Below are 14,993 nucleotides of genomic sequence, written 5' to 3'. Positions count from 1 at the left end.
TGTATGAACAGCTCAAGGTTGTGTCATAAATATTGCCTGCACATGAGTGTTTCAGTCCTCAAATTTCACCGTGCTAAATTTATAGCTACACGAACTGGTTGAATCTGCATTAAATGGAATTTATGGCCAGGAGTAATAATTATAATTAATATGACTTGTGTAAAATCTGTGGTACATACTTCACTAGTAATTTAAAGCTTCATTTTGAAATTACTATCTTTGCAACATATGTTGTAGTGCCATTTTATGGTAATCATTATTATTTACTAAAAGCTTAATTGCGTATTGTATCATACAATTGATGTTTCGCTGCAGGTTACACAGCTAATCATTTATCTATTTACACATGTTACTAGCGATTACGGGCACATTTGTACTGATAACAGGTTAAAAAGTTAGTTTCCGGAATTTGGGACTCACGACCTCACATTTGTTTTGATTGAGGTTGAAATCAAGCCTGGTTTCATATCGATTTACCCAAATAAGCCATACCACTTAATGTTTGTAATTGTATACAATTATTCCTGTACTTATACCAATTTGGCCATAGTAAACATTATAATTAAAATTTACATCGCATGACTAAGCCACGCTTTAGATTTGGATCGATACCCTTGAACCTTGAAATTTTACAGGCTTAACTTAAAGCGTTTGGATGGCTCATCATTAATTAAGCAGATATAGTCTTGTCACGAGTCCAGTTAGGATTTAAAGTTTGGGTTGATATTGATGAATGGGAAAAGTGCAGAGGGAAAGTTTCCGAGGATGAGAGTAGGAAAAGATATGGAGAAAGTGAGACTCTCCCTTTCCATGTAAAATCTCGAGACAAGGGCATTATTGGAAGTTTTGCCGGTCTAAAAAGTGGCCCTAATGTGGAGGAAGGGCAGCAGACTGTAAGATTTTATTATAAAAACCTTTGTAATTCATACATATATCTCATGCGGTACATTTCCCGTCCTCCTCGTCCTTGTCATGTTTGGGAGAAAGAGTCACAAGAAAGTTTTCCTTCTTCAACTAAATACGACGACGGCAAATGAAGTGAAACGAGCTTGTTTTAAGTTTTGTCGTGGTGCTCGATGCGTCCTCAAGTTGCGGATCTTCTGAAACTTTTTTCTCATTATGTATTCAGAGATCATTGGGATTTGTGTCAGCCTCTTTATGTCATAAATTCGCCCACCCACAGATATGAAGGCAGCTCGTGTTGGCGTAATTTTGACTTAAACAGTATCAAATTGACATAATATATTTTTTTGGTCAGTTATATAAACAGTTTTGAAAGTTTGACAGTTTGTTGTTTTTTGAGGGATTACAATAGTTGTAACTCGTAATTCTTGGGTTGCAGTCACTCACATTTAAAGATAAAGTTTGAAATTTTGGATACTGTGGGATGCGTTTTCTTAGTATTTTGAATCTAATTGTACGCATACATAAGTTGACAGACATGTGTAAGCGATGGACATTTTTTCAAATAATTTATGCAGATGCTATACACTCCGTATATGTATGTACATTCATATGCATATCGATCAGTGGAAGAGTACGAGTCTAAGATTAATGGGAAAATCGAGACGCTGCTGTCTGGCGATGTATGTTTAATGATTTCCAAGAAGAAAGTGAATTATATGCATTGCAAATTTTGAATTTCTATTGTCTTCTTGCATTGATAAGAAGGCTGGCTGGGTTGCCTGCATTGGAAATTCTTGGCGTCTCTCCCTCAGACATCAAGGGAATAATCCCCACACACACCGGGCTCAATTCCGGAGATAAATTTTGGGTTTCATTTTCTAGACCTTGTCGACAGAATGAGGAGGATGCAAGATACGGAATTGCAATGGCAGGATTATACAGAGACAGGATCCGCCACCATCACTTTCATTTTCGAGTGGGAGTCGTAGGTTGATGAAATTCGTGAAAATTCTTTACAGTGGGAGATACATATACATATTCCACTTGGGGGAACTCAATCGTATTTATTATGGCATTGGAGAATTTTCTCAATTTCCAAAAATAGTGGTCATGCATTTATTTACGTCATTCATGTCTGTCTGGAAATTATAGATAGAACTGTGGTTATTATTATGCATATACATTACAAATAGTAAGAAGGCGCACATTATTTAAGACTTTTCTAATATTAGATCCATAATTCCATATATATGAACTCCTTTCATGAATGCGTGCACTTCGAGTAGGCGACAAAAATCTTTAATACAAATAAAAGTCTAGGTGTGTACGTACATATAAGAAAATACCTCTGATAAGTAGAATAATACGGCATTGACTTTCACTCCTCGCACTCATCCTGTCTGCGAAGAAGGAAATGTTCTTCTGTGTCAATGGATTAGATTGAAGATTGATGTGATCCGAATGAATTCGAATGTGGAATTCATTGTTCGTCCACATCCACACGAGGAAAAGTAGAAATCCGTTCGCGAAAGAAAAATGAAATCCTGATATCTTTATGTGGTTGGTGAGGTCCACGCGTTACCCGACCAGATACAAATACATAGCTTCCACCCATCCGAGCGAAAGGAGGAGAGAAGCCAATTTCCGATGGAGAAGAGACACAATTCCTCTCCCAAGATTTTCCACCAGATCCGTCCTGCTTTTCTGCTTTAGTGTGTACAAAACAAGACCAAAATACAATTGGCAAGCTGAGGATGCGTGGAATTACACACGAACAATGCACGTTGATGATAGTAGCATTTCGTATTTGTGAGAAAAACCGAGCTCATGCTGAACTCATGCAGTATGCAGTAAATGGATGATGGTAACATACATTACATTACATACAAATCGAATCGCGGGTTTGTCCATCCATTTAATTCCCTTTCATAAAAAGCTGGCCACTTTCTCTCAAACATTCTCCCATCTGTGATGACTAACCACCATGACGTGTGTCTCTCTGTGACTTTGACTTTGTCAAATTACACACAAAGTTAATAGCCTGTTGGTGGAGACCAGACGCACAAACTTTCACTTTCATGGCTTTTCGTTTGAACTGGGATGCTGGATTTTTGAAGCTTTTGGATGGCTAAGTTATGAGGGATTGTAAATTCTCAAAGGACACATTTATATTTAACGTATGCCATTTGAATAATTTATCGTAATGGGTCTATACCATCCCAGATTGGACTAGTTCCCACACTTAAGCTGGATGTGGAAACATAACAAAATGTGAGCACATTCCTCTTCTGGACTTTTGTAGAATGCAAATTTTACGAATGGCAACGGGTTTTTATAGAATTTAGGCATGCAAACTGCGATTTTATATCGATCCTTCTACTACCACAAGAGTTCTTGTTTTTTATGTTGTGGCGAACCTGGATTGGATTGACCCATCCATGCTAAACTACATAATTCCAGTTTCACTGGAGTTGAAAAAATGCTGTCGTTCGTTGATGCATGGCGCACATTTTTGTGACAACCTTACCAGTCCAATTTATTTTTACGTCATCCTATAACCTATTGTGCTATTATTTTATGTGCATATAAATACACCTACGCAAATCTTGATTGTTTTTGTTTCTCTGGAATGTAAATCTATTCGAGCATTGCAATTTCAACTTAATCGAACGATTACTTTAATTTCATTGCACTCGAAAAAGAGAGACGGCGAGATGGAAAAGGCGTGAATCCGAGAAATCGAGCTGAACTATTGTCTGTCCTGTCCTGATTTGTTACGACTCTGTCTGCCAACCAAGCAGCACAAAAGAACGTCAATCTAACTGAAAAGTCTCCAAACTCGACGTAAGGCATGAATCAAATAGGGATCAAAAGCTCATTATAAGACTCATATTTCAACCAGCAGTTTCACTTTCGATGACGACATTGAACAGTCACCAGACGTGTCGGACGAAGTTGTTATAAATATATTTCTCTTAAGTAAGCAAGCATTTAATTACAAAGTCAAACTGCATCGTTATAAATTGATTCTCGCCACTTTCTCTTAATGTGTTCTTTTGTTTCGTGTCTCATAATTTATCAATGGGCTAGACCGAGACTGAAAATATTTACCTAAACCATCTGCCAGGATATTACGCCATTTTCAAAGAATGAATGGATACGAAACTGGCCAAATTGATGTCCATATTTATCATTTTAAGTATTTACATTTTACCGATGAAGGATTGGAATGCCAATTCACCAAGTTGAATTAATGGTTTGGAAGCCATCAAGTTCCGGTCAAAATTAAGTAACTTTTGACATGAAGAATATGTACAAGAACTTTTTGTAGTCCAAATGAACCCAAAGCACGAACCAGATATTTGGTAGCATATGATGATACAACGCTTACCTACGAACGGTAAGTCGGCAGAGTGGATTTAATGGAAGAGGGGACTCGACACGATAAGCGGTTAAGTTGCGGAAGCACCAAACTTGAAATGACCAAGTTGAAAAATGAAGTTTTGAAATGGTATTGCACATTCAAGCATTCCACACTCTTCAATCTGCCTTGACGAATTTGATTAAGCGTTGACAATCCCAAGTCGTTTAACCTTTCGTCTCATTCGTCGGATGAGAAATGGAATCGAGCCGCCGACGAGTATGTGCAACAATGGATGGAAATCGGGTCACATAACCGTGCAACTTGTGACGTTCAGCCGGTTTTGTTCTGCTCTAAAGCACTTTTTGAATTTGCAAATAAAGTGGTTCCAACGGTAGACATTTCTTCTGGTTATGTATGTACTAACCAACACGTTTTCCTCATCCCTCCCGGAAAACAAAGAGTTCACGACATACGTATGTACGAGCATTCAACAAAGTCAGTCCCACCTGTCACATCCAGTTTTCCATATTAGAATCAGAGGTGTGTTCTCCGTACTCCACTCGCTGGGAGCCTGAATTGTATGTCGAGTAGGGAAAGTTTGAACGGTTTTCAAGGATAATTTTATCCATGCCCCTGTGGTCATTACTCAGCCTACTTGTCACCCACCGGCATTTCACGTGGGGATATTTTATCCTTTGATTGCCATTTTCCAAAATCCCGTGAAATATTTGTGCCGTGTCACCAAAAGCTGAGAGTTGAATTAATGAAGGTGAATGATGCTTAAAACTGCACGCGGACAACTTTTGACCGATTTTGTAAATGGTTTTGAATGGGAAAGTTTTGTTCCGCTTTGTCCCAACGAGCAAAAAGTCTGTTCCCATTTTTTTTGGAGGAGAAAGTCGGTCCTCGTTACTTTGATATACATACAAAAACGTAGACATCACATGGCGGCATTTGGTGGTGATTTGGTTGGGCACACAACTTCTTAAGCATAAGGTGCCTTTTTTTCTCTCCTGTGTACATACTGGTAGGTATTCACTACCTGGTGGATTGGATTCCCTGCCGAAATTTTCCATCTATATTTACTTCCCCGTGGCTGTTTCCTTTATGAAAAAGAGGATGATTTATTTATCCGCATCGGATTTGAGGATATGGAATTAGCATACATGGTGTAAAATGATGTATCTCTGCAGATGGGGTACTTTCCGATGGAATGTAAAAATAGGGCAGTCTCTCTGCATCTCATTCATGATGCTGCATCCACCTCATCTTTTTTTCTCTTCTTTATGTACTCGTATGCCTGAGTGGGTACACTTTTTATTCTCCTTTTTCAGTTGGGTACCTTTAAATCTTATATTGCTACTTAAAAAGAAAAAAAGGACAGGAAAGCGGCTCTTCTTCGGCTTCTTTTCTTTTTGCCAAGAGGAATATCATGTTGTTGTGAAGTGGGATCAAAGACAGATCATATCACCCTTATGTGCGTTTTAAGGATGATTAAATAGTTTCTTAAGAATTAAGTGAGACTCCATGTAAAAAAAGATTGCAGCCTATCGTACAGAATACGCTTTAAGAGTTGAACTGATGAGGAAAAAAAGTAGGTATTTATTTAGGGCACGATAATTTGGACGGGCATCCTAAAACTCTGCCGGCTTTGATTTTATTTCCCATAGACAACACTCCTCTCCTGAGTCTGACAGGAGGCTGACATTAAAAAATTAACATGGGCTGACAAGCACAAAACAAAACATGTTTCAAATTAATAACTTTCTTGTTTCTCTTGCAGGCTCAACGTCCGTTTGGCTCACAGTCAGCTTTACCGTGAGTTACTATAAATACATACTTGTTACATATAAAAACTTTCACCTAAATATTTTACCCACAGATTGAACGATATATTGCCGTGTGTTTCCCCCTGCGTGGAAAGGTCGGTACAAATTGATGACTTATTCTGCCCAATAATGAAATTAACACTACTTAATAAACTCAATAATCAATGCACTTTCTCCATTTCTAATGAAAATTAGGCAGATGCGTAGTAGTAATAACGGGACTTTGTAATAGTTGTAAATAGATTGGAGAGTAGAAACTTTTGTGGAGTGGACAACGGGTAAATTAAAAGTTGCATTTAGTGGTGGATTTTTGACTTGAAGGTCCTTTGTACGGAGGAGAGAGCGGTGAAAGTGGCGATTGGTGTGTACTTGATCTGTTTTGCGGTCACTTCTCCAACCCCTTTCGAATGGACGGCTGCCACCGTGGCGAACAGTACGAATTCCTTCAACGAAACGGTGAGTACATACGTAATGTAAACTAACTTAACGAGCGATAACTCTACGTCTAACGAGGTCCCGGTGCCACCATTTCAAATACGAATGAATGAAAAAAAGTGGATTTTTTCTTGTCATTATGTGAAAATAAGCTTTGTTTTTTTGAAAGTTTACTCACTCATCCGTGACAAATCCTCGTCATCATTAAAAAAACTAGTACGTTACTCGAGTAAAGAATAATGCTGGTGAAAGTGTAAAGTACTGGGTACGATGTGTATTTATATATATAGCAGCGTCTTCTGGGTAATGGGCGTGGGCAGCATATTGTATCATTCTCAATATTATTTTGGCACAGAAAATCATGAGCAGACCGAGGAGTTGTTCGTGAAGCATACTAATAAGAAATGTGGTGGAAATATGTCCCCTCGTTTCCTTCACCTCATAATAGAATATCATGACTCTTTGATTTGCCAAAACCAGAGGCTCAACCCCTTCCTGTGTGTGATCTTGAATTGTGTAATATTATGCATTATCTACGGCCAAATTTCGGTATGAGTAAGTGTACTCCTAGTGCGAGAGGAAAACGTATGGATACACGGATCAGAGATCATATTCATTCAATCTTAGCTACAAAATACAGTTTATCCAAGCAGATAGTTGCCCACCAGGGTTGGTTTTAGATGATCAGCCAGTTCCAGATTTCGCTTTTCGGGTCATTAAGTTTTATTTTATTTTATGCGAAGAGGAAACGTCGGCTCATGTGCCAGCAGGAATGGATAAACCCATGTCTTAGATGTACGTATGTAACAACGTACGTAGGGTTTCTGTGTAAGTTAGCTAAATTTTATTCTGCATCCTTAAGCAGTTGTGTACCCATGAAATATGGATAATTTTTGGTGAACCCTGAATTGGAGAAAGTTGGAAGACCTTGAGATTTCTGTGTATTAAAGAAACTGCACCAATTTTTCCTTACTGCTTTCTCTCCTTTGTTATGCGATATTACCACAGTGGAGTAACGGACTTGTGCTATTTTGAGAGTAAAGTAGTTGCTAAATGTCGGAATTATGGGATTTTATTATTTATGTATGTATACCAACCTCAGCATATAATGCAATTCTATTGTGTTTTCGACAGATCTATAGACTGGAACCGACCGAATTTGGGAAAAATGAGATGTATCGATTGATTTATCACTGGTTTTCATCCATATTCTTCATCTTCTTACCTGTCGTGATTTTGGCGATTTTCAACTTTTTCCTCATTCAAGCCGTCAGACACTCGAGAGATTTGAGGAAGACGATGACCGATCAACACCAAAATTCGTCCGTCCGTCACATCCAGGTAGGTGGTGACCAGTTATGAATACGTAAATATGCTGCCATAATAGTGTACAACACGTCACATAATTTCTGCCCTTTATTACCGCCTACTGCATCGCCGATATGCAATTTGTGGGGAAAACTAATTAAATTTTTCGCAAATACGGAGGGAGCCACAGAATTGCATGCCCACATATTATCAAGTTCGATTGTAGTGGTTGAACGTACGAGAGTCCTTGATTAAAGCAGGATTTATTCAGGCGTAAAATTAAACCAGCAAGTGATCCATGTGAGTGCGAGGATAAATGACTACAAGACTAGGCTCCCGACTGAGGCGAGAATTTTATTAACTGGAGGAATGTATCCGAATTCGGTGCATATAAATATATAATACCCGGTAGATTTGGGAGTATGAGTTTCCTCATTTGTATTCAATACGTAAGAACAAAGGGCGGATTTCCGTAATTTTGAAGATTTGTTGTGTACAATCCTCCATATTTATTAGCAGTACTCACTCCCACAAGATACTAGTTTTTCAGTAATTCCTTGAAATTTAACGGACCCAATGTGGGCGACCACACACATAATCCCTGCGGCAAATCCCTTCTCACTTTTCGGGTGTGGGATTTACATGCTAATTTTTAATTAATTTGTGTGCATGTGGAGTATGTAGTAAGAGTGCTCGTAGCTGGAGCAAAATGTGCAAATTAAAAGTTCTACTGCCATCATAACCATCATATAACCATTATTGAAATACTTGTTGTGGGTGGCATCGTCAAGTACAGAATGAATGACGCGAGGCATTAGAGGTGCCATCAGTTTAAATGCATATGTATACATAAGCTTACGAGGAGAGAAGCATATTAATTCGCTCAAATTGTACAGTCATTTACTTAATTAATATGGATGCGTAAATGCTATTTTTGTTTTTGAATTTTAATCCAAATGAGTCACATTTTGAAAACTCAAATGTCAAACTCTTACGTCTCTGTCTGTATTGCAGGCAATTCGACAAGAAAACAGGATAACCATCATTCTCATCTCGGTTGTAATAGTATTTCTTGTTTGTCAATCTCCTACTGCAATCGTACTTATCTACACCTCGATAAAGTTGGTTGACTATTCGTAAGTATAACGTAATATTTCAAACAGCCTGATAAAAATATTGTGTAATTAACGTGCATCGTATGTCGACAGGTCTTCGGAAGGATTTTTACTTTTAGGCTTAGGAAACATTTTTAACCTCTTAGTTGCCATCAACGCGTCCATCAACTTTGTAAGCAACACACACTTTTCTAATCTATCACGAGAAAGTTGTGAACATTGACGTTATTATTACAGCTCCTCTACACTGCTTTGTCTGACAAGTATCGGAAATATTTCCTGGCTTTCTTCCCCTGCTTGCGAAAGTCCAGGATGGGTCGGCAAACCAATCATGTGAACAACTTTGACGGCAATCCATACGAGATGGACACGATGAACACGACGTTGAGGTATGACCTCGTAAATAAATATAGGTCTTGACTTCCTCATAAGCCATTAATAAAACACACTTCCTGTTGAATATGTTGCATTAGGGAGGAATTAGTCACCCTCTAATAATTACTGTTCTGAAATGATTTAATGAAATAAGCTACCCATGTAGGTAACAAAAGCAGGTTTACATATGTCACCATTATTCTAATTCATTGGACCCATTAAGTTCAAATTTATGAATCATCAAGATAGCAAAAAGTCCAGTTAAGATCTATTTAGAGCCGTGTGAGACCATTATTTAGTCTGTCCATCTTAATCCCGCGGGATTTCCCGAATAAAACAAAGGAAACGTGTTGGTCGGTGAAAGTACTAAAAGTAGAATTGCTGGTGGATTTAGCCCAAGAAATTGGGGAGGCCGTACTACGAGCAGCAGGTAGATATCATCCGACTATATATTTTGTATGGAATCCACTCCTTCGAAGGAAGGCCAACCAGCAGGTCTGGTTCACTGTCTGGAAATAGAAGAACAGCTCTCGGGAAATATATAATGTTTATTGCACCTAGTAAACTGGTCTAATTTCCGCACTATTTTTCTTTGCAACTCAATTTTCCGGTCAGTTTGCTCTGTAAAAAAAGTGGCTCCGAAACAACTCTGATTGCGTTTTACTCTTCACTTTCTCTTTACACATTGCACTACTCTGGATTTCTGCTAGTCAAAGAAAACTCGCAAAATAAATACAAAAAGAGTGAATTGTTTACTGGGAGAATCTGCACGTCGACTCCTCGCAGCTGGATAAATCCTGCTCAAATCCTGATTGGGATCGGACAAGTGTTTATGATTCGATTATCCAGAGCTACGACTAGCACTGCATTCTGGCAGCAACAGCAGCATAGTCCGTCTTTCTTATTTCCTGTTCTTTCTGATATTGTTGTTGTTGCGATTTTTTTGACATATTCCGATTCATGTTATACAAGATAACCCCATCGTGCTGGCAAAAAAACGCCATCATAAAGCATCAATGTGTTTCTCTCCGAGTTTTTCCTTACTTTCACCAACGACCAACCCCCCGGAGAGTGGATAGGGTTCGAATATGTTATTTATTTCCTCTCCCGATTTTTTAGATCTATATTATTTCAGAAATGTGATAGAAATAAATGGTGTAAAAGTTCGATGCGTTGGGTACCTCCAAGTAAAATGTGTACCCACAAATCACCCCAAGGAGAAAAACGCATCAACAACTTATAAAACATTTTATATTTAATTCCATGTTATAAAACTTTTGCTTACTTTTTTCCTTTACATAATTCACACTTGAAATGTAAGATACATAGAATGCGGAAATGGAGAAAGCGGAGTAAACGAAAAATCTGAAATATCTAAAAAAAAAAAAAAAAGTACTAGATAGTATTAGACGTATCCAATTGAAAGTACTACGAGTGAGAATAAATAGGTAGGTACATCGAAAGTCACAAAAAACAACTAGAACTGGACTATTTTTTGTCCAGAGGAATTTTTTTAGTATTCAAACCAGCAGCCTCTTTCATTACTCCCTTTAGAACTGGGGAAAGTGAAAGCGTAATCGTCTCAAGTCGTCGTGGTCTTGGTCGTCCTTCTTTGCTTAGTGAATAATTTGTTCGTAAAAAACGGGTCGAATTCCAAAGTGTACGTATGTATATTGGGGTGGGTAGAGCTAGAGTACAGTAAAATAAACCAGTACGAGACCATCGGTAAGAATTTGAAGCTCTTACACGTGGAGCAGAAACGAACAAATATTTGATGTTTGATTTGTGCCAGTGACTGACTCACCGAATCGTTTAAGGTGTCCGTGCGTGAATGCTTTTAGACTTGATTCAGCAATGGAATGATGACTCACATAAATATTTGCTCTTTATTTTAGCGTATGTAACATCGATTTTCACCCTACTCGATTAAGTATCGTGTGTATTTACATACTTACCTAAAAATAGTCTTAACAAGTTAAAAACTGTAAACATTGCTAATTTTTTCTTTGCCCGATTTACCAGAATTGACCTAACTTTGCGTGATTTTTCTATTTCAATCGCTCCTCCCTTTGCCAAATGAATCCTACCACAACCATCGAAAAAATCTGCCTCTTCTTCTCCACCTCTGTCATCCACGTTCCGTCATGTCGTTCGTGATGAAGGCCTTACATTGGACTTCAAGATGCTGCCGTGTATGTCATGTAACATCTCGATTTTGTCTCATGTCTACTTCATATTTGTCCCGTTTTGTAATATGTACTTGTTCAAAATGTCATATGTTTGTGTACTCGTGGTCTTGTTTGTTTTAAATGTTTATACAATTATTCCTGTAAAAAACATGAGAACGAAATTGTCAAACGAAATCATGTACACTTGCGCAAACATTTACTTTTCTGTGAATTTTACCATTTTTTCTTTATTGAGAATCACGATTTTTGAGTCGAATATATTTCCGAAAGGTCAACCCGTCAAGAAATACAGTGAGATTTTGATGGAGTCACAAAGTATCTCTATTTTTAGTCGACTGTTACAAAGTTAGACGACGCCTACATGCATATGTATTTACGACTCTGTAGAGATGGATTAAACGTGTACCTGAGGTTGACATTTGTTCTAATGTGCCTTTTATGTAGTGTGTGTGCCTCCTTTTATGTACGTCTTTCCTCGATTTGTATGTATAATACAACACCTCCACCCATTCTCCTTTCCCTTTGTTGTCCTCGGCTACTGATGAGATTATTAGCCCTAGAAGTATGTACGTATGTACATATGTGTGTACGTGTATGTCTGTCTGTCTGAGGACGAATCTGTAAACACTTGTGCTCACTGTTTGTTCTGGATTGTTTTGTGATTCTAGAAGTTGACGTTGATTGTTGGTGTTGACACTGTTGAAAATTGACATGCTCCAGAAATCCAAACCATTCACCTCCTCCACCACCACTCACTTTCTCCTCCTGAATCACACCTCTGCTGCCGTTTTGTGCTGACGTTGACTAAAATTATCCCTGTTCAACTACCTCTCATTATTTTAGTAGTAAAGTAAAAGCAGAATCCAATGCCTGTGCTCAAAAGTTATATAAAGTACAATACCATCACCACTATCACCACCACTACAAATTCCTATTTACATATATTCAAATCCTTATCGCCGTGTTCATAGCACTAACTTTATTGGCACTCCCTGTACAAATTATGCGTAATCTATCATTCCCTGGTCTTGAATTGACGTACGTATCACCACTACCACCACCATCACAAACACCGGCCAAGTCTCCTAGCGAACAGCCTCCATTACTCTGTAATCCATACATTCGTAATATTTCTCTTCTTTCCCTCTCGTAGCATATTAATAACTTTTTAAAATAGTATTTTTTTAGAAATCTTTTTAGAGGATACAAAAGTACTGCAAAAAGTTCCTCGCTTTTTTAATCTGCTTATGTACTTACTTACCATATTTACTTACCATATTTACTCTTAACACAATAATACACTTGTGGTGCAAAAACAGTGAATGCAAAATATAATTGGAAATGGAATAATATCAATAACATTAGAGTGCATATCAGAGATTCGTGTAGTGGAATACTGAATAATAATTGTAGCATGACACCGAACTCGAGGGTTCGTAAGAGTGTTTTGAATTTATGAGATTGCCTTCACCTCGTACTAATGATGATAAGTTGATGCCTAACCCCGAAACAAAGACGGGTTGGATAATTCATTAAAATAATAATGAGTATTGTCTTTAGAATTGCGGAATGTTGTTCTTACTCTCCTTTTCTCCCGTTATATCATCGCTTTTGTATGCATGTAAGTTGTAACGCTGTGGTTACGTCTTGGCTTTCGTGTGCTTAAATGATGGTGTGATTAAGCTGTATGAAAATATGTACTCGGGTATGAGAAGAGGATAAACTTTCACTTTCTTAGATCTTAACGAATCTGCACTATTTGTAAATACGCATCAGCACGGACAAAGCTTTTTCACAATAATATCGGTATGACTGTAATACGAATTAACAGTTACAGGAAAATGCTACTAAAAAACGTATTTATTCACTGCATTTGCACTCTGTTAAAGAAAATATTTACACATTTTATACGATTAGAAATAAAATATTAGCTGTTTCTAAAATTATCTATTCAGCTATACATTTCTTTGCGTGACTTTTGACATATTCTATCCATTCATTGCTTCTGCACTCATTTAGTTAAAAGATGGAATTTTAAAGTCCACTTTTTAGGAATAAATTCTGTAGTTTGCAGAAGCGGAAGATTAAAGCGTGCTCAGTTTTAAAGTAATAATTTGAACTCGTTAATTACAGCTTGTCGAGAGGAGCTTCGCTATACAGCTCGGCAAGGAATAGTCCCTACCTCGGACGGGATGGGGGCTCTCACGTCAACAATGCCGCCCTTCGACGGGCCGCCACGTCGCCGAGATCACCAATGTCCAACAACAGGCTCGACGTGTCGCCCGGGGGGCGAAAGAACATTCACATCACGATGCAAGACGGGAAAGTCCCTCTCATCCAAGTGGACCAAGTTTAATTATCTAGAAACAACAACATGAATGGGAGGAAATGTACATATTACATAAATATTATTTTATTATTAATCTACAGTATTTAAGCTACAATGTTATCATCGTAATTGTTACTCATCGTGGCATATTTTTTTAACGTAACCGTGACTTGTTGTTGGATAAGTTGCATATCTATGCAGTTTTTGAAAAGTTTGTATTCAATGTGGTGCAAGTAAATGTATTGATGTATTTTAGATAGATGATTGGTGTCGTTTTTGTGGTATTTTGTGATAAAATATATTTATGAAAAATATTAATGTGTAGATTTAAAATTATGTACATACATGGTGAAAGTTGCCCGTGGTTTTAATGTTGTGAGCTACGCGTTGAAGTTTTGTTAATGTTGTAGGGATTTAATTATTAGTCTTTGATGTATGTTTAGATTATTATGTGGATTTGGAAGATGGACAACATTGCGTAATAATAATAGTCAAACTGTTACCTGCTATTTTTGTAACGACACACTTACCTGACGAATTTACAATTTGACGATACATAATCAATACTCTGCATATATAAATATTATGTGGTGCTATATATTTGTGAAGGTGAACACGCATTAAAAATGCAAAATGTCCAAGTACGAGATTGCTTAATTGGAATATTTAAATAACTATGAACTAAAGAGTCTATGTGAAGATAAAAATTTGATGTATTAATGTCATGAAAAATACATACCTAAATATATTTGATGTATCTAAATCTAAGAAAATTAATACTTGTTCAATTCGAATAGAATATCAATTTAAATGTGAACTTACTTCTCTAGTCATTATTTTATTCAGTTAGGAATGCTTCGTACCATATTAGATTAGTGCCACCATTCTGTGATCGTTTCACACAACAGTAGTTACTGCACGGTCGTATTATCAAAGTGTGCAATTATATCATGAACTCTTTTGAAGTAGTTTGTAAAACTCGTAAAAAATGTGTTTATTACTTGAGTTTTTGGTTGATACTACGTCTTGTGTTGAATTCCTGTAATAAAAATATCACTGCTTTTATTATACATACATTGATTTTTGTCGTACAAAATTTCCGAGTCGCATGAACCAAGCTGTGTCAAAATTCATAGAAGTATG

The 14,993-nt window shown here is 37.4% G+C and overlaps 1 protein-coding gene across 8 annotated transcripts in view; it reads left to right on the top strand.

Annotated features, from left to right (window-relative positions):
• The window catches only part of LOC110849201 (FMRFamide receptor), a 44,327-nt gene extending 29,403 nt beyond the window's left edge, over positions 1-14,924 (top strand). For 2 of the 8 annotated variants that reach the window (XM_035851053.1, XM_035851054.1), the window contains exons 4-12: positions 6,054-6,088; positions 6,153-6,194; positions 6,400-6,555; positions 7,669-7,875; positions 8,857-8,978; positions 9,051-9,129; positions 9,195-9,346; positions 11,495-11,524; positions 13,655-14,924. In XM_035851053.1, coding sequence (XP_035706946.1) covers positions 6,054-6,088; positions 6,153-6,194; positions 6,400-6,555; positions 7,669-7,875; positions 8,857-8,978; positions 9,051-9,129; positions 9,195-9,346; positions 11,495-11,524; positions 13,655-13,877 — 1,046 coding nt within the window. In that variant the 3' untranslated portion in view covers positions 13,878-14,924. Of the gene's footprint in view, positions 1-6,053; positions 6,089-6,152; positions 6,195-6,399; positions 6,556-7,668; positions 7,876-8,856; positions 8,979-9,050; positions 9,130-9,194; positions 9,347-11,354; positions 11,525-12,189 lie in introns of all 8 variants that reach the window. The other 6 variants (XR_004834656.1, XR_004834654.1, XR_004834655.1 and 3 more) reach the window with 6 other exon arrangements.
• Positions 14,925-14,993: the final 69 nt, after the last annotated feature.

This window comes from Folsomia candida, unplaced genomic scaffold, assembly GCF_002217175.1.
Source record: "Folsomia candida strain VU population unplaced genomic scaffold, ASM221717v1 Fcan01_Sc004, whole genome shotgun sequence".
NCBI lineage: Eukaryota > Metazoa > Arthropoda > Collembola > Entomobryomorpha > Isotomidae > Folsomia > Folsomia candida.
The sequence above is the reverse complement of the archived record's forward strand: the minus strand, read 5'-3'. Positions and strand labels throughout refer to the sequence as shown.